We start from the raw sequence: 26,306 nt of genomic DNA on the forward strand, positions 1-26,306 counted from the left end.
GGTCTGCTGTAAGAGCTTTTGGTTGTAGGTAAATTAGGCCCATTTTAAGCCTAATTTTGGCAGCCAAGCAGACACTTGAAAAAAGTAAGAAATTCTTCGTCCAGATCTTCCTAAAAACTCAGAATTCAAGGAAAAAAAAAGTTATGTCTGTATAATGATTACTTTGTTAGTTCAACATTGTGATACATCCATCTTCTTCCACTTCATCTGAGGTCGAGTTGAGGGGGCGGCAGCTCAAGCAAAGCCGCCCAGACCTCCCGATCCACACACACCTCCTCCAGCTCCTTCAGGGGTGCAGAGGCTGTGAGCGCGGACTGGGCCACCGGGCCACCTGCCCTCGACCGCCACCCAATCCTCTCTGCACCTGACCCCCATGGCCCTCTCTGCAGGTGGTGAACCCACAAAAGGGTGGGCCCATGTCGCTCTTTCAGGCTGGACCTGGCTGGGCCCCGTGGGCTAAGGCCCGACCACCAAGCACTCGCGCGCGTGCCCCAACCCCAGGCCTGGCTCCAGGGTGGCGACCCAGCTGCGTCGTAATGGGCGATGTCTCGGTCCTTGATATCATACTGGTCAAGGGAGCTTTTGAACTGCCCTTAGTTTGACCCGTCCCCTAGGACCTGTTTGCCATGGGAGACCCTACCAGGGGCACGAACCCCCTGACAACATAGCTCCTAGGATCATCCGGGTAGGCAAACTCCCCTAAACTTTAGACTTCTTACTAATAGTCCAACTCATTTAGAAATGTTACGTTTATTCTCGACATCCAGTTGGCGTGGTATTTCAAATTTATTCAGCATTTTGAGTTTTTGCTCAAACTGTATAAAACGTGGCCCCAATCCTCTATCATATAAATTCATCAAGTTGTTTTTTACACATTTATTTTCTATACCTGCTGTATCCAATTAAGGGTCACCGGGCAAGAGGCGGGGCTCACCCTGGAACAAGCCACCAGTCTACCGCATGGACACATATAGCAATGATGTGAGTGGCCCTTGAAAACAAACAAAAAAAAAAAACTAAAATTTTTTTTCAAGACATCGGGGCTACCGCACACAGTGGGGGGCTGGGGGACCTCCCCCACAAAATTTTGAAATATTACATGGAATTTGGTGCAATTAATTAGCTAAATGAGAGCCATTTCTCAGACCCATTTTCTTGCTCATTTTATCAATCAATCAATCAACTTTTTTCTTGTATAGCGCCAAATCACAACAAACAGTTGCCCCAAGGCGCTCCACATTGCAAGGCAAGGCCATACAATAATTATGAAACACAGTCTACGTCTAAAGCAACATAACCAAGGGATGGTCCAGGGTCACCCGATCCAGCCCTAACTATAAGCCTTAGCGAAAAGGAAAGTTTTAAGCCTAATCTTAAAAGTAGAGAGGGTATCTGTCTCCCTGATCTGAATTGGGAGCTGGTTCCACAGGAGAGGAGCCTGAAAGCTGAAGGCTCTGCCTCCCATTCTACTCTTACAAACCCTAGGAACTACAAGTAAGCCCGCAGTCTGAGAGCGAAGCGCTCTAATGGGGTAATATGGTACTACGAGGTCCCTAAGATAAGATGGGACCTGATTATTCAAAACCTTATAAGTAAGAAGAAGAATTTTAAATTCTATTCTAGCATTAACAGGAAGCCAATGAAGGGAGGCCAACACGGGTGAGATATGCTCTCTCCTGCTAGTCCCCGTCAGTACTCTAGCTGCAGCATTCTGAACCAACTGAAGGCTTTTTAGGGAACTTTTAGGACAACCTGATAATAATGAATTACAATAGTCCAGCCTAGAGGAAATAATGCATGAATTAGTTTTTCAGCATCACTCTGAGACAAGACCTTTCTGATTTTAGAGATATTGCGTAAATGCAAAAAGCAGTCCTACATATTTGTTTAATATGCGCTTTGAATGACATATCCTGATCAAAAATAACTCCAAGATTTCTCACAGTATTACTAGAGATCAGGGAAATGCCATCCAGAGTAACGATCTGGTTAGACACCATGCTTCTAAGATTTGTGGGGCCAAGTACAATAACTTCAGTTTTATCTGAGTTTAAAAGCAGGAAATTAGAGGTCATCCATGTCTTTATGTCTGTAAGACAATCCTGCAGTTTAGCTAATTGGTGCGTATCCTCTGGCTTCATGGATAGATAAAGCTGGGTATCATCTGCGTAACAATGAAAATTTAAGCAATACCGTCTAATAATACTGCCCAAGGGAAGCATGTATAAAGTGAATAAAATTGGTCCTAGCACAGAACCTTGTGGAACTCCATAATTAACTTTAGTCTGTGAAGAAGATTCCCCATTTACATGAACAAACTGTAATCTATTAGACAAATATGATTCAAACCACCGCAGCGCAATGCCTTTAATACCTATGACATGCTCTAATCTCTGTAATAAAATTTTATGGTCAACAGTATCAAAAGCAGCACTGAGGTCCAACAGAACAAGCACAGAGATAAGTCCACTGTCCGAAGCCATACGAAGATCATTTGTAACCTTCACTAATGCTGTTTCTGTACTATGATGAATTCTAAAACCTGACTGAAACTCTTCAAATAGACCATTCCTCTGCAGGTGATCAGTTAGCTGTTTTACAACTACCCTCTCAAGAATCTTTGAGAGAAAAGGAAGGTTGGAGATTGGCCTATAATTAGCTAAGATAGCTGGGTCAAGTGATGGCTTTTTAAGTAATGGTTTAATTACTGCCACCTTAAAGGCCTGTGGTACATAACCAACTAACAAAGATAGATTGATCATATTTAAGATTGAAGCATTAAATAATGGTAGGACTTCCTTGAGCAGCCTGGCAGGAATGGGGTCTAATAAGCATGTTGATGGTTTGGATGAAGTAACTAATGAAAATAACTCAGACAGAACAATCGGAGAGAAAGAGTCTAACCAAATACCGGCATCACTGAAAGCAGCCAAAGATAACGATACATCTTTGGGATGGTTATGAGTAATTTTTTCTCTAATAGTCAAAATTTTGTTAGCAAAGAAAGTCATGAAGTCATTACTAGTTAAAGTTAATGGAATACTCAGCTCAATAGAGCTCTGACTCTTTGTCAGCCTGGCTACAGTGCTGAAAAGAAACCTGGGGTTGTTCTTATTTTCTTCAATTAGTGATGAGTAGAAAGATGTCCTAGCTTCACGAAGGGCTTTCTTATAGAGCAACAAACTCTTTTTCCAGGCTAAGTGAAGATCTTCTAAATTAGTGAGACGCCATTTCCTCTCCAACTTACGGGTTATCAGCTTTAAGCTACGAGTTTGTGAGTTATACCACGGAGTCAGACACTTCTGATTTAAAGCTCTCTTTTTCAGAGGAGCTACAGCATCCAAAGTTGTCTTCAATGAGGATGTAAAACTATTGACAAGATACTCTAACTCCCTTACAGAGTTTAGATAGCTACTCTGCTCTGTGTTGGTATATGACATTAGAGAACATAAAGAAGGAATCATATCCTTAAACCTAGTTACAGCGCTTTCTGAAAGACTTCTAGTGTAATGAAACTTATTCCCCACTGCAGGGTAGTCCATCAGGGTAAATGTAAATGTTATTAAAAAATGATCAGACAAAAGGGAGTTTTCAGGGAATACTGTTAAGTCTTCTATTTCCATACCATAAGTCAGAACAAGATCTAAAATATGATTAAAGTGGTGGGTGGACTCATTTACTTTTTGAGCAAAGCCGATAGAGTCTAATAATAGATTAAATGCAGTGTTGAGGCTGTCATTCTCAGCATCTGTGTGGATGTTAAAATCGCCCACTATAATTATCTTATCTTATCTTATTTTAGTCATAAAAGTCATTTTCCCATCTTGGCAAAATGACAATGATAATAAGCAATCTGTCACATGGATTAGAATACAGTGTTATTACCATTTCATAAAACACATTCACATCGGACAGTTACTGTTGTCTCTCTACATTTATCTACACATTTGACTTCAGCAATTTGTGCTTTTATAACAACTGATAGTGTCTGAACATGAACAACAATGAAGTTTCAAACATGTAAAGCAGCATCTACAATTCATTAAGTCACCAATATAACTTTTAGTTCTCAGGAACACTGATTTGGGTTTAACCCTCTGGGGCCCATGCCATCGTATACGACAGCTAAGACCCAGCTTTACTAAATTATAAATAACGTTTTAATACTTTTTTTTTTTTGCTGAAAAGTGAACTCTGCGGACTTTCAAGCCAGCTGTCGGCCATCTTTGTACTCCTCATAGAAGCTGTGTGATGACGTGCGCAATGTGAGTGTCCAATTGGAATTGGTTCACCGTCACATGGTTTTCCAAAATCCAATTGTAGGCCAGATTAACCTCACGTGAAAAGCCAAAGATCGTTTTCAGGAGTGATATGTTACTAGTTGGCCCGTTTGAATAGCCCCCTGGGAGCTCCAATGAGTACATACTATTAGTACATACTCAGTGCGCCCTGCACCATTACGCACTACAATCAGTGAAAGCAGGAGCAGAGGGAGAGCCTCCGATGTCAATCTCACGTGCTCAAACAAAGAGTGTATAAGTAGCAGGACTGCTCCACTAGTTAGCATGTGAATGTTACTGGATAACTCTGTTGCTTTCTCTGCGTAAAGCACTGTTTACCATATCAATGGACAACAAAACGCATAGACCATTTTGTATATATTGTTCAAAATGTGCATTTGTGTTTATTGTTTGAACTTTTTTGTTGTACAGTCTTTCACACAAGACCTCAAATTACCTTTATGCCCTCGGACCCCAGAGGGTTAAATTAGATTCTTATTTAGTTATATAGTGAATGATTTTTTTTTCCATACAGTGCTGACGTCAGCCTTTCTGAGAAAATGACAATTTACATGTCGCGCAAAAGGACACACAAACATTTTCCCCATCAATATCTCACTTCTACGAGCATGTTAAAATTTCCTCCACATGAATATTTCAGGCTCGTGCAACAGAAGAAATTATAAAATGCAGAGTTAGATAGCTAACATATCACGTTTGCATGGAGATCGTTTGAAGTAAATTTATCTGAAAGACAGATATTGATTTGTGTCAGACAACTTGAATAACATCAACTGACAATGAATTCCGTCAAAAATATGATATAATAGGAGACTGTAGTCTTGTATGAACCCTCCGTGATATCGTGGGATTTGACCACTTCCGGGGACCTCCATGTAATATATACACTACATAACTTGACACAGATAAATGGTGTACGGTTTTGTTTGCGGCTGCAATCACCGAAACAGCCGCGAAAAGGTTTTTTTTTTGGTTCCCAGTGGAGAAGAAAAAGTGAGGAGGTAGGAGACGTTGTGTCGGTAAGTGTTAGCTTACACAGCTAACCAGAGTAGCTCCATTCTCTCGCCTGCAAAACTGCCTCAACATGTTTGTGCTCCGGATCATAAACAAACAAACACACACATGTCCACTTTCCACCGCATCGTTATTTTTTCTTTGCATTTTCTCTTTGCGCGTAATTTGCCGAAAACCCCACTGAAAATGGCGTGGTTTGTATGTACCTCGGAAGTAGAGAAATTACGTCATATGCATCATATTTTACCCCTTTAGTGTCCGCCCTCAAACGAGACTGTGCTACTCTATAAAATCAAAGACTTACCAGGAGTGTTAGCTTTTCTGTAAAATGGTAATTAAAATAAGTTGGGTCAGCATTTTGGCCCCTTTGAATTGATCCCTGATGAACTTTAAATTGTCTCCCTGCAGCAGAACTTTTCATCCATTTCTTTGTAGTTTCAACATGGCACGGAGTTCACAGTAAAGCGGCATGTTACATTTATCCTTCAGTCTCGGCTCATGTGAAAACGTGAGACTTAATACCCGCTGCGGTGTCACATCAGAGATGTTTCCAAACTATTTTACAAATACAAACATTATAAAATCAGACCATAGACTAAATCTGATGCACACCAGGAAAATAAAAATAATCCTAAAATGTTCGCCACGGAAGTAAAATTATTAGAATTCCTGTAAAACTCCCATCACTGATGTAAACAGACAAACACATACCCACCTATGATCAATTTGGAGTCACCAATTGGCATAAACTGCATTTCTTTGGAAGTGGGAAGAAGCCTTAGTGTCTAGAGAGAACCAACCCAAACACAAGGAGAACACAGAAGCTCTACATAGAATGAACCAGGTCAGAAGCCAAACTGGGGTAACGGTGCTAACTACTCAACTACTGTGCTGCCCAGATGTTTTTCAAAAACAAAGTATTACAAAAAAAATTAAACAAATTAAGTCTACTGGAGGCAGCATGGTGCTTAGTGGTTAGCACTGTTGCCTCACAGCAAGAAGGTCTTGGGATCGATTCCCACCTGTGGCCTTTCTGTGTGGAGTTTGTATGTTCTCCCCGTGTTTGTGTGGGTTCCTTCTGGGTGCTCCGACTTCCTCTCACCTCCAAAAACTTGCAGGTTAGGTGAACTGGAAACTTTAAAGTGTCCGTAGGCGTGCATGCGAGGGTGAATGTGTGTCTGTCTATATGTGGCCCTGCAACAGACTGATGTCCTGTCCATGGTGTACCCTTCCTTACGCCTTATAACTGCTGGGTCTCTCCCCCCCACCCCACCGTGACCCTTAATTGGAGTAATTGGGTATAGAAAATGGATGGATGGAAGTCTACTGGAATTTATCACAGATAACATTTGATCTATAAAATTAATTTCACATTGCTTAGAACAGTCAGACCTAAATGCACTTTCTGAGTATCATGTCTAAATCTGCTGCATCAGGTTTCATGTTTATCGGCACTGAATGCAGGGGGCTTTGATAAAATAATAATATTAAAGTAGGAATTTACATGAACAGCCAAGTAGAAGAGTCAAAGGAGTGAAATGATATGTTTACATGTCTCTTATAAGAGACTCTCTTCTAAGTCCCTGTTAGTAAATGATATAATAATTGATCAACATATTGATTTATTCTGCCTTACAGAAACCTGGTTACAGCAGGATGAATATGTTAGTTTAAATGAGTCATCACCCCCGAGTCACACTAACTGCCAGAATGCTCGTAGCACGGGCCGAGGCGGAGGATTAGCAGCAATCTTCCATTCCAGCTTATTAATTAATCAAAAACCCAGACAGAGCTTTAATTCATTTGAAAGCTTGACTCTTAGTCTTGTCCATCCAAATTGGAAGTCCCAAAAACCAGTTTTATTTGTTATTATCTATCGTCCACCTGGTCGTTACTGTGAGTTTCTCTGTGAATTTTCAGACCTTTTGTCTGACTTAGTACTTAGCTCAGATAAGATAATTATAGTGGGCGATTTTAACATCCACACAGATGCTGAGAATGACAGCCTCAACACTGCATTTAATCTATTATTAGACTCTACTGGCTTCGCTCAAAATGTAAATGAGTCCACCCACCACTTTAATCATATCTTAGATCTTGTTCTGACTTATGGTATGGAAATTGAAGACTTAACAGTATTCCCTGAAAACTCCCTTCTTTCTGATCATTTCTTAATAACATTTACATTTACTCTGATGGACTACCCAGCAGTGGGGAATAAGTTTCATTACACTAGAAGTCTTTCAGAAAGCGCTGTAACTAGGTTTAAGGATATGATTCCTTCTTTATGTTCTCTAATGCCATATACCAACACAGTGCAGAGTAGCTACCTAAACTCTGTAAGTGAGATAGAGTATCTCGTCAATAGTTTTACATCCTCACTGAAGACAACTTTGGATGCTGTAGCTCCTCTGAAAAAGAGAGCTTTAAATCAGAAGTGCCTGACTCTGTGGTATAACTCACAAACTCGCAGCTTAAAGCAGATAACCCGTACGTTGGAGAGGAAATGGTGTCTCACTAATTTAGAAGATCTTCTCTTAGCCTGGAAAAAGAGTCTGTTGCTCTATAAAAAAAGCCCTCCGTAAAGCTAGGACATCTTACTACTCATCACTAATTGAAGAAAATAAGAACAACCCCAGGTTTCTTTTCAGCACTGTAGCCAGGCTGACAAAGAGTCAGAGCTCTATTGAGCCGAGTATTCCTTTAACTTTAACTAGTAATGACTTCATGACTTTCTTTGCTAATAAAATTTTAACTATTAGAGAAAAAATTACTCATAACCATCCCAAAGACGTATCGTTGTCTTTGGCTGCTTTCAGTGATGCCGGTATTTGGTTAGACTCTTTCTCTCCAATTGTTCTGTCTGAGTTATTTTCATTAGTTACTTCCTCCAAACCATCAACATGTCTATTAGACCCCATTCCTACCAGGCAGCTCAAGGAAGCCCTACCATTAATTAATGCGTCGATCTTAAATATGATCAATCTATCTTTATTAGTTGGCTATGTACCACAGGCTTTTAAGGTGGCAGTAATTAAACCATTACTTAAAAAGCCATCACTTGACCCAGCTATCTTAGCTAATTACAGGCCAATCTCCAACCTTCCTTTTCTCTCAAAAATTCTTGAAAGGGTAGTTGTAAAACAGCTAACTGATCATCTGCAGAGGAATGGTCTATTTGAAGAGTTTCAGTCAGGTTTTAGAATTCATCATAGTACAGAAACAGCATTAGTGAAGGTTACAAATGATCTTCTTATGGCCTCAGACAGTGGACTCATCGCTGTGCTTGTTCTGTTAGACCTCAGTGCTGCTTTTGATACTGTTGACCATAAAATTTTATTACAGAGATTAGAGCATGCCATAGGTATTAAAGGCACTGCGCTGCGGTGGTTTGAATCATATTTATCTAATAGATTACAATTTGTTCATGTAAATGGGGAATCTTCTTCACAGACTAAGGTTAATTATGGAGTTCCACAAGGTTCTGTGCTAGGACCAATTTTATTCACTTTATACATGCTTCCCTAGGCAGTATTATTAGACAGCATTGCTTAAATTTTCATTGTTACGCAGATGATACCCAGCTTTATCTATCCATGAAGCCAGAGGACACACACCAATTAGCTAAACTGCAGGATTGTCTTACAGACATAAAGACATGGATGACCTCTAATTTCCTGCTTTTAAACTCAGATAAAACTGAAGTTATGTACTTGGTCCCACAAATCTTAGAAACATGGTGTCTAACCAGATCCTTACTCTGGATGGCATTACCCTGACCTCTAGTAATACTGTGAGAAATCTTGGAGTCATTTTTGATCAGGATATGTCATTCAATGTGCATATTAAACAAATATGTAGGACTGCTTTTTTGCATTTGCGCAATATCTCTAAAATTAGAAAGGTCTTGTCTCAGAGTGATGCTGAACAACTAATTCATGCATTTATTTCCTCTAGGCTGGACTATTGTAATTCATTATTATCAGGTTGTCCTAAAAGTTCCCTGAAAAGCCTTCAGTTAATTCAAAATACTGCAGCTAGAGTACTGACGGGGACTAGAAGGAGAGAGCATATCTCACCCATATTGGCCTCTCTTCATTGGCTTCCTGTTAATTCTAGAATAGAATTTAAAATTCTTCTTCTTACTTATAAGGTTTTGAATAATCAGGTCCCATATTATCTTAGGGACCTCATAGTACCATATCACCCCAATAGAGCGCTTCGCTCTCAGACTGCAGGCTTACTTGTAGTTCCTAGGGTTTGTAAGAGTAGAATGGGAGGCAGAGCCTTCAGCTTTCAGGCTCCTCTCCTGTGGAACCAGCTCCCAATTCAGATCAGGGAGACAGACACCCTCTCTACTTTTAAGATTAGGCTTAAAACTTTCCTTTTTGCTAAAGCTTATAGTTAGGGCTGGATCAGGTGACCCTGAACCATCCCTTAGTTATCCTGCTATAGACTTAGACTGCTGGGGGGTTCCCATGATGCACTGAGTGTTTCTTTCTCTTTTTGCTCTGTATGCACCACTCTGCATTTAATCATTAGTGACTGATCTCTGCTCCCCTCCACAGCATGTCTTTTTCCTGGTTCTCTCCCTCAGCCCCAACCAGTCCCAGCAGAAGACTGCCCCTTCCTGAGCCTGGTTCTGCTGGAGGTTTCTTCCTGTTAAAAGGGAGTTTTTCCTTCCCACTGTCGCCAAGTGCTTGCTCACAGGGGGTCGTTTTGACCGTTGGGGTTTTTCCGTAATTATTGTATGGCCTTGCCTTACAATATAAAGCACCTTGGGGCAACTGTTTGTTGTGATTTGGCGCTATATAAATAAAATTGATCTGATTTGATTTTATTCTTATGGGAACGTAAACACAGCCTGAAGCAGAAAGTCAACCTTAACAAATCAAGCTAATGACCATCTTCAAATGGGCTGCATTTATATAGCGCTTTTCCATCTGAATCAGACGCTCAAAGCGCTTTACAATTATGCCTCACATTCACCCCGATCTCAGGGTGCTGCCATACAAGGCGCTCACTACACACCGGGAGCAATAGGGGATTAAAGGCCTTGCCCAAGGGCCCTTAGTGATTTTCCAGTCAGGTGGGGATTTGAACCCATGATCTTCTGGACTCAAGCTTGGTATCTTCAAGGTACCAATGGGCTCTGATCACAGCATTTGGATTTGTTGAGCCAGCTCATGCAATGAAAACATGGATAGAATGATTTTGCTTTGGAGTACACCCCCCCCGTAAAGATCCTAACTTCCAACAGTTCCAACCAGACATCTGCTGTAGTGAACTTATTCTTACTCAGCTTTCACATACTTCTCAGATGGAATGTACTATACTGTCAAGAAAACTAAGACAAATGTACATTATGAACCAAGAATGTGCAGTGTGGGTTCACTCTAACATACTTCCAGGAGATGGAGCACTTTAATGAAGGCTTCACGAGGTGTGAAGAAAAAGCTGAAGGGTCAGCCACCAGTTGTGTCAATCACATGGTTTGTCAAAAGAAGGCATACTCCTGCATGGCATGACTCAGGTGTCTTTTTACTGGTAAGGGTGAGAGGTGGAGATTTAATTAGGTGAGCAAGTAAGAGAAACTGTCAAGGAGAGCACGAAAGGTTAGGGTAGGCAGAGAACTGGTGGTAGAAGGGAGGTCATGAAAACTAGACAGGACTGTATGTGCACAGCTACATGCTCATTATTTTCCAACAGGGGTTACGAGCAGCTACCTCTGTGGCAAGCAGCACACTGTCAATTTCCTCTGTTTTCAGATACTGTGAAGAGCCATCAAACTTGAAGAACACAAATTATGTTATCTTTAAAAGGTACAAAATACACAAGACTCAGGGTTAGTTCAAGGAGGCACAGAAATTTCAAAACAAAACACATGCAATGTAACATGAAGAGATATGTTGGTATGCGAGGCAGCAGAGTGGAGGTTTGGGAACCGGCTGACTCTGGCTGATGTAGCAGATCATCAAAAATCTCTGTGATACGCTGGAGAAGGTTTGCTCCAGGGGACTAAATTTCCTGTCTTCAAAATAGGTCGACGTAGCTCGGCAGAGGGCAACACTACACTCGCAGAGTTCAAGGTTTGGTGACAGTCCACTGACTTATTATAGGACAAAGTTCAACGTTTGCCTCTGGAGGGCGGGCGCACTGGTAGTGCACTCTGTGGAACAGAGGTGCAGCTTGGCAGAGCTGATCATGGACTCAATGTTTGAGACATACCGTCACATAGTCTATAAAATCCCAATGTAATTTTACAATTGTGTCACTTGCTACTGGTGCACAGTTGAGACAGGCTCCACATACTCCTTGACATATTTCTTCATGCCCTACGGATCCAGAGGAGTTAGTGCATTCAGTCAAACCTTCAACGTTGGCCAGCGGAGGCAAATGGAGCAATAATGGCGCACTAGCGGAGGTGATGTAGTGGTAGCGGAACTCAACTTCTGCAAGCCTTTTAGCATTGACATTGAAGATTTTAAGCATTTTGAAAATTTTTCCACGACCACAACTGACATTGACTTAGCTCCTACGGAACTTGACACTCAAAGCTCTTTACAAATAATGCCTCACATTCACCCCGATGTCAGGGTGCTGCCATACAAGGTGCTCACTACACACCAGGAGCAACTAGGGGATTAAGGACCTTGCCCAAGGGCCCTTAGTGATTTTCCGGTCAGGCTGGGATTTGAAAAGAGGATCTTCTGGTCTCAAACCCAATGCTTTAACCACTAGACCATCACCTCCCCTAACATACTGCTGTGTTTGCAACAAATACAGTTTCTTGAAAAATACGCAGCAATGCCACTATGTACACCTGACCCCATCTGATTTCAGAACTGGAGCAATTGTTAGTCCTGATTAGTACTTATTGATTAGTACTGATTAGTACTGGGGGACCTAAAAATCCACTGTATGTTCAAAGTAGCAACAAAATAATGCCAGTGACCTACTTTGTTTAGGCAATGGTGTGTGTAACATAAACACACTTGGACAAAATTGTTAGTACCCCCTATATTTTATGTACACATTTTAATATATGCTCAGAAATAAACGCACATAAAGCAATTTTGCTGAAACATATAATTAAAAAAATGTCCAAAGTTATTTGGCAACAAGAACAAAACAAAATGCTTTCATAAAGTGAAACAAAAAAAATGGTGATGGAAAATCTGTTGCACCACCACTCAGTCTCATGGTGAAGTGGAGCAGAGGAGGATTTTCATACAACAAAACAGATCATATCTACACTTGCACTTCTCATGTACTGTCTGGCAAAATGTAGCTGAAATTTCACATTTTCTTTTGAAGAAAATCCTTCTGTCTGCCACTTCCATCAGGAAACTGTATAACTGCTGATGCAACAGTTAAAAGTTACACTGAGCACAGTGGAACTACAATCACAGCCACAGCCATCGATACCGTCTTCAGAGTTGTCTGGGTGTCTTTACGCAGTCATTTCCCTCTTGCACGCTCACTCAGTTTTTGAGACCTGCCTCCTCCAAACAGACTTACCACACCATACCACACTATTTATATTTCTTAAAGATTGATGGAAATTACATCCAAGACATATTCAGTGAATTGGAAATGTTCATGTATCCATCCCCTGACTGTCTGTAAAAGTGGTGATTTACAGTAAATTCATCAAAGGGTGCCAATAACTGTGTCCAGAAAACATTTTATGACAGGATTCTTTGTTTCACTTTATGAAAGCATTTTATTTTGTTGTTGTTGCCTTTGGACATTGTTAAAAATATTTTTGATTAAATAAAACTAGCACACTGCCTGTGGGGATCCATGGGCTCTAGACTGGGCAGTGTTTATAAAGTAGGTAGCTGACATTTTTCAAGGGTGGTAATAAATTGTGCAAAGTTTCTATGATGCTTTGGAATGGTACGCGAGTCCAGAATGTAATTATCAACATGCACTGTCCACTGTAGTGAGCCAATATCTGTAGTTTCTCTAAAAATATTAATCCTATCAACATTCTGTTTTGGCGGCGTTCATCCTTGATCTAAAATACATAAACATACCAAACGGCAAACGTCAGCGCTCCCCAGTTTCTCCGTGACTGAAGGTACACACAAGCATGCATGCACATGCACAGAGGCCACTTCACTTTTAATATATAGATGATTTACCGCCCCCTGCTGGAATGGCATAAGTCCAGAATGTAATTATCAACATCCATTGTTCACTGTTGTTCACCAATATCTGTAATTTCTCCAAAAACATTAGTCCTATCAACTTTGTTTCTTGTGTCGTTCATCCTTGATCCAAAATTCATAAGCATACCAAAGGGCAAAGGTCAGCTCTCCCCAGTTTCTCCATGATCATCATACACACACAAGCATGCATGCACACACAGTGCCCACTTGGCTTTTAATATATACGAGGTCTGTTAGAAAAGTATCCGACCTTTTTATTTTTTTCAAAAACCATATGGATTTGAATCACGTGTGATTGCATCAGCCAAGCTCGAACCTTCGTGCGCATGCGTGAGTTTTTTCACGCCTGTCGGTTGCATCATTCGCCTGTGAGCAGGCTTTGTGTGAGCAGTGGTCCACCCCTCTCGTCGGATTTTTATTGCGAATAAAATGTCTGAACGATTTGGAGCTTTGCTGCATCAAATTTTTCCAGAAACTGTGAGAGACCTCCAGGTGGACATCATTCGGAAAATTCAGATGGCTTTCAGGGACGATTTTATGGGGATTACACAGATTAAGGAGTGCTCCAGCTGGTTTAAAGACCGCCCACAGCGTCTGAGAGCGCGGTGCACTCTGAGCGCCGATCGACAGGCTGAAACAACCAGATCATTTCCAACGTGAAGGCTTTGTTGATCTGGGACGTCGTCTGACTTACACAACAATGGCAGAAGATGTGGACATCAGTACTTTTTCGGCACATTCCACTGTTACAGGAGTTTTTTTCATGGAAAGAGGAGCGGAGGGATGCGCCACCATGCCGCTCATGGCGCGGCACAAAACCACCTCCGTGTTGGTCTCACAGGACGGCTTACAGATGGCTTTTCAGTCGTGTGACTATCCGAGAAATTGTGCATGAGCTGGACATGCCCCAACATGTCCTGTGAGGCTTCATCACGGTGTTGCCTTGAACCATGCATGCGCGGAATTCCTCCACACGTCTGTCTCAATGTGCCGACAAAGTGCTGATGGCCACGTCTTCCGCAATTCCTGTGCTAGTCAAACGACATCCCGGATCAACAGAGCATCCAGTTTGGAAATGAACGGCACATTCCACTGTTACAGGAGTTTTTGTCATGGAAAGAGGAGCGGAGGAATGCGCCACTGTGCTGCTCATGGCGCGGCACAAAACCACCTCCGTGTTGGTCTGCATGGCGCAAAGGAACGCTGTGATGAAGCCTCACAGGACATGTTGGGGCATGTCCAGCTCATGCACAATTTCTTGGATAGTCACACAACTGAAAAGCCATCTGAAAGCCGTCCTGTGAGACCAACACGGAGGTGGTTTTGTGCCGTGCCATGAGCGGCACGGTGGCGCATCCCTCCGCTCCTCTTTCCATGAGGAAAACTCCTGTAATAGTGGAATGTGCCGAAAAAGTACTGATGTCCACGTCTTCTGCCATTGTTGTGTAAGTCAGACAACGTCCCAGATCAACAAAGCCTTCACGTTGGAAATGATCTGGTTGTTTCAGCCTGTTGATCGGCGCTCGAAGCGCGGCACGCTCTCAGCAGCTGTGGGCGGTCTTTAAACCAGCTGGAGCATTGCTTAATCTGTGTAATCCCCATAAAATCGTCCCTGAAAGCCATCTGAATTTTCCGAATGGTGTCCACCTGGAGATCTCTCACAGTTTCTGGAAAAATTTGATGCAGCAAAGCTCCAAATCGTTCAGACATTTATTCGCAATAAAAATCAGACGAGAGGGGTGGACCACTGCTAACACAAAGCCTGCTCACAGGCGAATGACGCAACCGACAGGCGTGAAAAAACTCACGCATGCTCACGAAGGTTCAAGCTTGGCTGATGCAATCACACATATGGTTTTTGAAAAAAATAAAAAGGTCCAATACTTTTCTAACAGACCTCATGAATTGCTTTGTTAGCATTTATTTCAGACCATATATTAAAATGTGTACATACACCCCCAATTCCAATGAAGTTGGGACGTTGTCTAAAATGTAAACAAAAACAGAATACAATGACTTGCAAATCCTCTTCAACCTATGTTCAATTGAATACACCACAAAGACAAGATATTTAATGTTCAAACTGATAAACTTTATTGTTTTTGTGCAAATATTTGCTCATTTTGAAATGGATGCCTGCAACACCTTTCCCATGCCATGGGCACTAACACACCCCTATACCATCATAGATGCTGGCTTTTGAACTTTGCACTGGTAACAATCTGGATGGTCTTTTTCCTCTTTTGTCCAGAGGACACGACGTCCATAATTTCCAAAACACAATACAATTTGAAATGTGACTCATCAGACCACAGCACACTTTTCCACTTTGCGTCTGTCCATTTCAAATGAGCTTGGGCCCAGAGAAGGCGGCGGCGTTTCTGGATGTTGTTGATGTTTGGCTTTCACTTTGCATGGTAGAGTTTTAACTTGCACTTGTAGATGTAGCGACCAACTGTGTTAACTGACAATGGTTTTCTGAAGTGTTCCTGAGCCCACACGGTAAGATCCTTTACACAATGATGTCGGCTTTTAATGCAGTGCCGCCTGAGGGATCGAAGGTCACGGGCATTCAATGTTGGTTTTCGGCCTTGCTGCTTATGTGTAGAAAGTTCTTCAGATTCTCTGAATCTTCTAATTATATTATGGACTGTAGATGATGGAATCCCTAAATTCCTTGCAATTGAACGTTGAGAAACATTGTTCTTAAACTGTTGGTCTATATTTTCACGCAGTTGTTGACAAACTGGTGATCCTCGCCCCATCTTTGCTTGTGAATGGCTGAGACTTTTGGGGATGCTCCTTTTATACCCAATCATGACACTCACAACTAGTGTCCTCAGTTCCCAAACACTTATTGAGTGTTGTTAGAAGGAAAGGTGATGTAACACAGTGGTAAACATACCACTGTCCCAGCTTTTTTGAAATGTGTTGCAGGCATCCATTTCAAAATGAGCAAATATTTGCACAAAAACAAAGTTTATCAGTTTGAACATTAAATATCTTGTCTTTGTGGTGTATTCAAATGAATATAGGTTGAAGAGGATTTGAAAATCATTGTATTCTGTTTTTATTTACATTTTACACAATGTCCCAACTTCATTGGAATTGGAGTTGTACAATATAGGGGTACCAACAATTTTGTACGTGTGTGTACATGTGTACCACTTTAGAATAACCCGGGACCAATCCTCAGCAAAACGTCTGGTCAGCTTTAGTGCAGATTAGGGTTGGGCGATGTATACTTATTGGAAAATCGGAAAGTCTGCAGTAAAATATCGTGATTCATGATGATATGTACATGTTATTTTTTACATTTTACATAATTTGGAGGAGTTGTACTAAGGAGCCTGGGCTGCTCTGAGCTGGAGTACCCATGCTTGCTTGAGACAGCCCAATGGATGTCAGCCCAACTTCACGCATGGCATCTCTTTCTAATATGTCATAAAGACTGTGTGGCATTAAAGATAGTCATGTTACATGTTACTGCAGCCACAGGGACTCTCTGATTCAACCAGCAGGACACACTGTTGGAGCATGCTCACCTGTTCATGTCAACTCCTGCCTCCTTAATGTGTGCCATCTCTGGCTGACATTCCATAAAATATATCAGCTCCAGGAAAAATCCCCAGCTCATTGTTTTTTTACACTATAAAAGCTACAACGGAATTAATGTGTCTGTGTAGCAAGCTGAGGGTCATGGCATCATGTGATGTTGGTCAGCCAAGTGCAATGGAACAGTCGACTGTCCAACCCCAGTGCTGATGTGTGCACGGTAACTACTTCCAACAGAAACTGACAAATATCATCACAATTAGCTGTGGTAAATAACCATACAGTGCAAGAATGTATTAATACACACACTACACAAGTTTTACAGTTCAGAAAAACACAGTTTAGAGGTAATTTAGTGCTTTGCTGGAGTTGCCATATTAATTTCCATATATTTGCTTTGGAGCAAGAGGATTTCTTTCATACGACACAATATTGTCAACGGTGGTTTGACAGCTAACAATGCTTTAATATGTGGAAAGTGTCAACAAAAGTGAACTTGTTCTTTAACTGCAAAACAGTGAGTGGATCATATTTCAGTTTTTTAATACAACAATAACCCCCCTAAAACAGATTTCATGACTTTGGTATTTGTCATGGTGATGCATTACCTCTTTACTCTCAGTGTTCGATCTCTGCTCTAATTAGCCAGCTTGCTCCTTTCTGTTGTGAAATGTGACTGTTTTTTTTTTTGTCACAGGCCCCTGTAGTCCTCGGGGAAAGCAGGGTTAGAAGGGGACACGTGTCAGAGTCTCCTGTTTGAGGAGACTGTCAACTTCACTACAGCTCCTCCTACTTCCAGTTAAAGTCAACAGTCACAGATTCGTAGGTACTTTTTTAACAGTCATTACTTTCATTTAAGACAGTATTGGACTCTTTTAGGATCCTTGACATAGTGGCCTCAGGGGAATTACAGTCAAGCACCTCACCATTACCATGACTTCAACGATTAACTGTAATGACGAATGAGAGTCTGAATCTTTGTCCCAAATGACACATGAAGAACCGCAGACTCAGCTTCATGAAAGAACAAATCCAGCACTACTGCACTCTGAATCAAGTCATTAAACAAGAAGCAGTAATTGACCAGCCAATGTGGTCAATAAAATCAAAGTCACAGGTTTCACATAAACTTACTTGGACATACTTCGACCAGTATGTTGCCAAGGAAACAAGACACTGCCAACAGCTGCCCTGTAGCTGTAGACACCCAGAAGTCCAAGGGCAAGGGCAACTTTGGACACCCATGAGCACCGCCTTTGAATCAGGAGGTAGATAAGAACCAAACAGACTGTAGTCAGCAGAGAGAGGACCACCTGATGTTCAGAACTAGAACCAGAAAAGACAGACATCAACTTCAGATGAGGAGCGAACACATCATTATCCAGAATGAATACATTTCTACCAACATTAAAAGTGTGTCTGTGTGGGGGGAGATCAGGTTCGACACAGAAAAACAGAACAGACCTGCACAGCAGGTCAGCAACACTCATCATAGCCTGGATAAACTGTGGTCATGTGAGTGCTAGCAAATAACATACAAGGGCTGTCAATAAAGTAACGGTCCTTTTTATTTTTTCAAAAACTATATGGATTTCATTCATATGTTTTTACGTCAGACATGCTTGAACCCTCGTGCGCATGCGTGAGTTTTTCCACGCCTGTCGGTGACGTCATTCGCCTGTGAGCACTCCTTGTGGGAGGAGTCGTCCAGCCCCTCGTCGGAATTCCTTTGTCTGAGAAGTTGCTGAGAGACTGGCACTTTGTTTGATCAAAATTTTTTCTAAACCTGTCTGGATGAGTTTGTAAAATTTATTTTTTTTGGGGGGGGGGGGCAGCGTGGGTTTGGAACATGGAATGGTCTCCCTTTTGAACCAGTTGTTCACTGCTGAGCTTATTTTATTCAGCTAACATCCTCTGTATAAGCCCAGAAAGTATGTTTAAATGTACTGCACACAACACCTTGTGCGTTTTTTGCATGAAAAGAAACCATAAGTGTGTTTGTGTATGTGCATAAATATGACAAGGTGATTTGCTAATTCAGGTGTCTGTTAGTTGACTGGCTATGCACCTGAATTAGCAAATCAGTTGTGGCAGAGGGAGAGACGGAAAATGTGCAGGGTCGGGGCGCCCGAGAACCCGATTGAGAACCCCTGATCTAGAAAGTATTCATCGTGCTTCACCATTTCCATATTTTATGTTATGTTACAGCCTTATTATAAAATTACAGAATTTTTTTCCTCAAAATTCTACACACAATACCCCATAATGACAATGTGAATAAAGTTTTTATGAGATTTTTGGAAATTTATTAAAACTAAAAAAAACCTAAGAAATCACATGTACATAAATATTCAGAGCCTTTGCCATGAAGCTCAAAATTGAGCTCAGGTGCATCCTGTTTCCACTGATCATCCTTGAGATTTTCGTACAGCTTAATTGGAGTTCACCTGGGGTAAATTCAGTTGATTGGAAATGATTTAGAAAGACACACCTGTCTACAAACCAAGCATGAAGTCAAAGGAATTGTCTGTAGACCACTGAGACAGGATCGTCTCCAGGCATAAATCTGGAGAAGGGTACAGAATCATTTTTGCTGCTTTGAAGGTCCCAATGAGCACAGTGGCTTCCATCATTCATAAATGGAAGAAATTCAAATCCACCAGGACTCTTCCTAGAGCTGGCCACCTGTCTAAACTGAGCAAGGGCCTTAGTCGGGGAGGTGACCAAGAACCCGATGGTCACTCTGTCAGAGCTCCAGTATTCCTCTCTGGAGAGATAAGAACATTCCAGAAGGACAACAATCTCTGCATCAAACCACCAATCAGGCCTGTAAGGTAGAGTGACCAGACAGAAGCCACTCTTCAGTAAAAGGCACATGGCAGCCCACCTGGAGTCTGACAAAAGGCACCTGAAGGACTCTCAGACCAGGAGAAACAAAATTCTCTGGTCAGATGAGACAAAGATTGAACTCTTTGGCGTCATGTTTGGAGGAAACCAGGCACCATCCCTACAGTGAAGCATGGTGGTGGCAGCATCATGCTGTGGGGATGTTTTTCAGCAGCAGGAACTGGGAGACTAGTCAGGATTGAGGGAAAGATTAATGCAGCAATGTACAGAGACATCCTGGATGAAAATCTGCTCCAGAGCACCTTTGACTTCAGACTGGGGTGACGGTTCATCTTTCAGCAGGACAATGACCCTAAACACAGCCAAGATATCAAAGGAGTGTCTTCAGGACAACTCTGTGAATGTCCTTGAGTGGCCCAGCCAGAGCCCAGACCTGAATCTGATTGAACAACTCTGGAGAGATCTGAAAATGTCTGTGCACCAACGCTCCTCATCCAACCCGATGGAGCTTGAGAGGTGCTGCAAAGAGAAATGGACCAAACTGCCCAAAGATGGGTGCACCAAGCTTGTGGTATCATATTCAAGAAGACATGAGACTGTAATTGCTGCCAAAGGTGCATCAACAAAGTATTGAGCAAAGGCTGTGAATACTTTTACGTACATGTTATTTCTTATTTTTTTTTTATTTTTAATAAATTTGCAAATTTGTCAAAACTTTCTTCACATTGTCATTATGGGGTATTGTGTGCAAAACTTGAATTTCATCCATTTGGGAATAAGGCCGTAACATAATAAAATGTGGAAAAAGTGCAGCGCTGTAAAAACTTTCTGGATGCACGGTATACCATTTCAAATAGCGTTTTTCCATACTGTACAAATTGTGTCACTTTATTTTTTACTTGTTTGGCTAGTCCAAGATTAAACAACCTACATGCATGACACATGAAAGCTAATCTTGTATACTGAGCTGAATATGGGACTGTCTGCTCCACATTTACTGGAACTCCTCCAAGGTATGTACCCACCAAGTATGACTTTCTAAAAGCAATAGGTGCTGAGATATGTTGCGTCGAAGGATTTGACAGTTGAGACTACTGGTGACCTTCAAAAGTAAGTCAAGGTCACTGGCCTTCATACCCATGCCAAGTACTCCACCAAGGCATGTACCCACCAAATATGAAGTTTCTGCGAGCAACAGGTGCCGAGCTACGTTGCGGCGAATGAATTGCGGCCAGACAGACAGACGGACTGACAGATAACCCGGATGCTATATGCCAAATGCCGCCAAAACTGAATGTTGATAGGACTAATATTTTTGGAGAAATTATGGCTATGTAACAACAGTGAACAATGGACAATGATAATTACATTCTGGACTAAAACTTTGCATAATTTATTACCACCCCTGAAAAATGTCAGCTACCTATTTTATACCCAGTCTAGAGCCCGTGGATCCCCACAGGAAACATACAGTAGACCAAGCATTCATGATATGCACACTCTTAAGGCTATGAAATTGGGCTATTAGTAAAAAAAAAAAGTAGAAAAGGGGGTGTTCACAATAATAGTAGCATCCGCTGTTGATGCTACAAACTCAAAACTATTATGTTCAAAATGCTTTTTTAGCAATCCTGTGAATAACTAAACTAGTATTTAGTTGTATAACCACAGTTTTTCATGATTTCTTCACATCTGCGAGGCATTAATTTTGTTGGTTTGGAACCAAGATTTTGCTGGTTTACTAGTGTGCTTGGGGTCATTGTCTTGTTGAAACACCCATTTCAAGGGCATGTCCTCTTCAGCATAAGGCAACATGACCTCTTCAAGTATTTTGACATATCCAAACTGATCCATGATACCTGGTATGCGATATATAGGCCAAACACCATAGTAGGAGAAACATGCCCATATCATGATGCTTGCACCACCATGCTTCACTGTCTTCACTGTGAACTGTGGCTTGAATTCAGAGTTTGGGGTCGTCTCACAAACTGTCTGCGGCCCTTGGACCCAAAAAGAACAGTTTTACTCTCATCAGTCCACAAAATATTCCTCCATTTCTCTTTAGGCCAGTTGATGTGTTCTTTGGCAAATTGTAACCTCTTCTGCAGGTCTTTTATTTAACAGAGGGACTTTGCGGGGGATTCTTGCAAATAAATTAGCTTCACACAGGCATCTTCTAACTGTCACAGCACTTACAGGTAACTCTAGACTGTCTTTGATCATCCTGGAGCTGATCAATGGGTGAGCCTTTGCCATTCTGGTTATTCTTCTATCCATTTTGTTGGTTGTTTTCTGTTTTCTTCCACGTGTCTTTTTTTTTTTTTTTTGTCCATTTTAAAGCATTGGAGATCATTGTAGATGAACAGCCTATAATTTTTTGCACCTGCGTATACGTTTTCCCCTCTCCAATCAACTTTTTAATCAAACTACACTGTTCTTCTGAACAATGTCTTGAACGTCCCATTTTCCTCAGGCTTTCAAAGAGAAAAGCATGTTCAACAGGTGCTGGCTTCATCCTTAAATAGGGGACACCTGATTCACACCTGTTTGTTCCACAAAACTGACAAACTCACTGACTGAATGCCACACTACTATTATTGTGAACACCCCCTTTTCTACTTTTTTTTTTACTAATAACCCAATTTCATAGCCTTAAGAGTGTGCATATCATGAATGCTTGGTCTTGTTGGATTTGTGAGAATCTACTGAATCTACTGGTACCTTGTTTCCCATGTAACAATAAGAAATATACTCAAAACCTGGATTAATCTTTTTAGTCACATAGCACTATTATTATTCTGAACACTACTGTACTAATAAGGTTTACTAATTACTGAAATAATTTCATTCTGGTCATTTTGATCTCTCTGAGGTTATTTCATATAATTGATATCATATTACCATCCATCCATCCATCCATTTTCTTCCGCTTTATCCGGAGTCGGGTCGCGGGGGCAGCAGCTCAAGCAAAGCCGCCCAGACCTCCCGATCCACACACACCTCCCCCAGCTCCTCCGGGGGAACCCCAAGGAGTTCCCAAGCCAGCCAAGAGATGTAGTCCCTCCAGCGTGTCCTGGGTCTTCAATGGGGGCTCCTCCCAGTGGGACGTGCCCGGAACACCTCTCCAGCGAGGCGTCCAGGGAGCATCCGGAAAAGATGCCCGAGCCACCTCAACTGACTCCTTTCGATGTGGAGGAGCAGCGGCTCGACTCCGAGCTCCTCCCGAGGGACCGAGCCGCTCACCCTATCTCTAAGGGAGCGCCCAGCCACCCTGCAGAGGAAACTCATCTCGGCCGCTTGTACTCACGATCTAGTTCTTTCGGTCATGAGCCAAATCTCATGACCATAGGTGAGGATCGGAACGTAGATCGATCGGTAAATCGAGAGCTTTGCCCCCCTACTCAGCTCTCTCTTCACCATGACGGTCCGATACAGCGATCACTGCAGGTGCTGCACCGATCCGTCTATCAATCTCACGCTCCATCCGTCCCTCACTCGTGAACAAGAGTGAAGGACATAATATAATATATATTATATCATATATAATATATATGATAGATACTATATCATATATATAATATAATAATAATAATAAAATATAATATATTACCTTGTTTATTAAAGTTAACTGTGTAGATCAAAATTACTATAGTTTTCTTCATTGCATGTGTGTTTGACGTAACTTTGCTCATAAATTTTCATCTTTTAATGAGGTTTGTGAACTTAACCTGTTCAACCAATGTCCCACGTCTGGAAGATGAGCCCACTGCACGCCCGTCTGGTTCAGAGAGCGCAGCAGCCGGCAGCAGAGCAGCGTGAACGGTGGGGTGGCTAATGATAGCCACTTCTCTGAGTGAGGATCTGCTTTAGGGAAGGCAGAGAAATCGCAATCTTTGGATGGGAGCACGAATTCCTCTTCATTTTCTGAGCCTCTTTGTTCTCTGAAGTACTTGCGACAGACATCATTGAAGACTGCTAGGCAGAGGGTGCTGAGCAGAAAGTACCAGGTTTGGTGTTCCTCCTCTACAAAGCTGCTGGCTGCCAAACTGAGTGTGTGTCCGACTGTTCCAGTCAGCAGTAAAACATCCAGCTCCGACAGCGACCACTCAGTGCTGCTGGTCCTCAGGGGAGACTAAGAACCAAAACACAGGGAGGGGGAAAACAAACCATTCATTTAATAGAAAAATAATCAAAAGGATGTGCAGTTGCAATATATCATATTCCCTAATTTGTGACATTTTAGTTGAACACAATATTCTTGCCAATTTTCAATCTGGGTTCTGTCACTTGCATTCTACTGAAACAGCTCTTCTTAGAGTTTCAAATTATATTTTAATGCGCAGAGATGCAGGTGAATTTTCGGTACTTGTACTTTTGGATCTGTCTACAGCTTTTGACACTGTTGATCATGGTGTTTTAATTAACAGATTAGGGACATGGGTGGGCATTTCTGGGTCAGCCCAAGAGTGGGTTTTATCCCATCTCTCCAACAGAGGTTTTTCAGTTGCTGCAGCTATATATATCTCCTCTTCTGCCAGTCTGCCCTGTGGTGTGCCCCAAGGTTCCGTTCTGGGACCTATTCTATTTGCATTGCACTTGCACCCACTTGGACATATTTTGAGTTCCTTTAATAATGTCTCATATTATTGTTACACAGATGACATACAGCTGTACATCTCTCTTTCTCCCCAAAATGTTTCTAGTGTATCTTAGACCGGGAGCTGAGATAGCCTACCATGCAACCCCCTCCCCCCAAACAAAATGCCACTTGATTTTTTTCAACCTCTATAATGTCCATAGTGGACATTTGAGCAGTAACAGGAAAATAAGTCATCCTTGATGTACCTTTTGGTGCAATATTCACCTAAAGGTTAAAAGCTACTCGTGAGTGCTCTATGTGGGCCGAATTTTTACACTTTTTCACCATCTTTAAATACACATACATACAACATCAACCATATCCATCTATGTATTTCTAAAAAGCCAATTTTCTCTACTTTAATATGATACCCATCTAATTTCTGTAACATAAAATGGCACTTCTCTATATGGCTTACAATATACAACCATATACACAACCCTTACCCTTTATGAATAGATTTTTGTAATAAAAATTGAAGTATCAGGTCCTAGATTAAGCACTAATATTACAACTACAAATCATTAGCCTTCATTTGGGACCAAAACTATGGTGAAAGGCAAAGTGTTGACTGAATGACGAACAACTGACTTGGATGCTGTTTGCCTTGTGTTAAACACGTTCACGGCACTTATCATATACAGTGAAATTTACTAATAACATGCATTTACCCTCTCTGCGATATGTCCAAAGCTTTAAAGTTTTGCAATGTTTAATCAAAGACAATTCTAGAATGATGACTGAATGAATGAATGAATGAAAACTGTTTATTTCGAACATTTGATACAACAACAATTACAAGATAGATCAGTAAAGACAACAACAAAAAAGTTCCTACTGTGTACCCAACATGTCCGAAAAGGGGTAGGGTGAAGCATCAGCTTATTTATCCCTACCCCTTCTTCCCCACAACCAGTAATACCCTTTGCCACATATACACATAGATTCCTACACACCTAAACCGATATCAATATATATATATATATATACATATATATACACATACACATACATATATATATACATACACACATCAACATACATACACATATACATACACATATATACACATATACATACACAAACATAAATATACACCTACACATACCTACTTACATACAAAATACTATATAAGTAGGTATGTGTAGGTATGTAGGTATATATATATATGGTATATATATATACAGGTATATATGTAGGTATGATTCATATGTCATACTGACCACTGGTGGCCATCTTGAATATTTTAGATTTTCAACATTTTCAAGTCAAATGTTATTGCGTCATATTTCATTGTGTCTTAGAATTAAATCTTCTGTGATACACATTCCTTTCAACATATATAACTATGAGATACAATGTTCAAATTGTTTCAGACAACTTGAGCAGTTAAATCTAGTTGAAAGAAATGTCTAAATTGTATCATATCAGAGTCTTATGGGTTTGACATGTTCATTCATAGTCAGTGTCGCAGTCTGTGACATCAGCATCATTGGAATCATCGCTTTCACTTTCTGTATCATTGTCACAATGAGATGCCTCGTTGTCTTCTTGCTGGCTACAAATCTCCTGTAGGTTTTCTGGTTGACTTTGTCCTTCGTACCACAGTGGACGGAGACCGTCATCTGCCATGACACATCCATGACCCTGAGCTGGAGATGGAACAGTGGGATTTGCAATGTCTGCACTCTTCCACTCAGCCACCTGATAGTTAGCTTTTCGTATGTGATGCATTAGGGTCTCAGGACAAGGAGGCAGAGTAGACATATC

General features: G+C 41.3%; 1 protein-coding gene across 1 annotated transcript in view; it reads right to left on the bottom strand.

Annotated features, from left to right (window-relative positions):
• The window catches only part of pigg (phosphatidylinositol glycan anchor biosynthesis class G), a 345,004-nt gene that overhangs the window by 77,223 nt on the left and 241,475 nt on the right, over positions 1–26,306 (bottom strand). The window contains exons 9-10 of the mRNA XM_034181167.1: positions 23,626–24,029; positions 18,182–18,373 (exon numbers count right to left, since the gene is read on the bottom strand). Coding sequence (XP_034037058.1) covers positions 18,182–18,373; positions 23,626–24,029 — 596 coding nt within the window. The remainder of the gene's footprint in view (positions 1–18,181; positions 18,374–23,625; positions 24,030–26,306) is intronic.

Source organism: Thalassophryne amazonica, chromosome 11, assembly GCF_902500255.1.
Source record: "Thalassophryne amazonica chromosome 11, fThaAma1.1, whole genome shotgun sequence".
Classification (NCBI taxonomy): Eukaryota; Metazoa; Chordata; class Actinopteri; order Batrachoidiformes; family Batrachoididae; genus Thalassophryne; species Thalassophryne amazonica.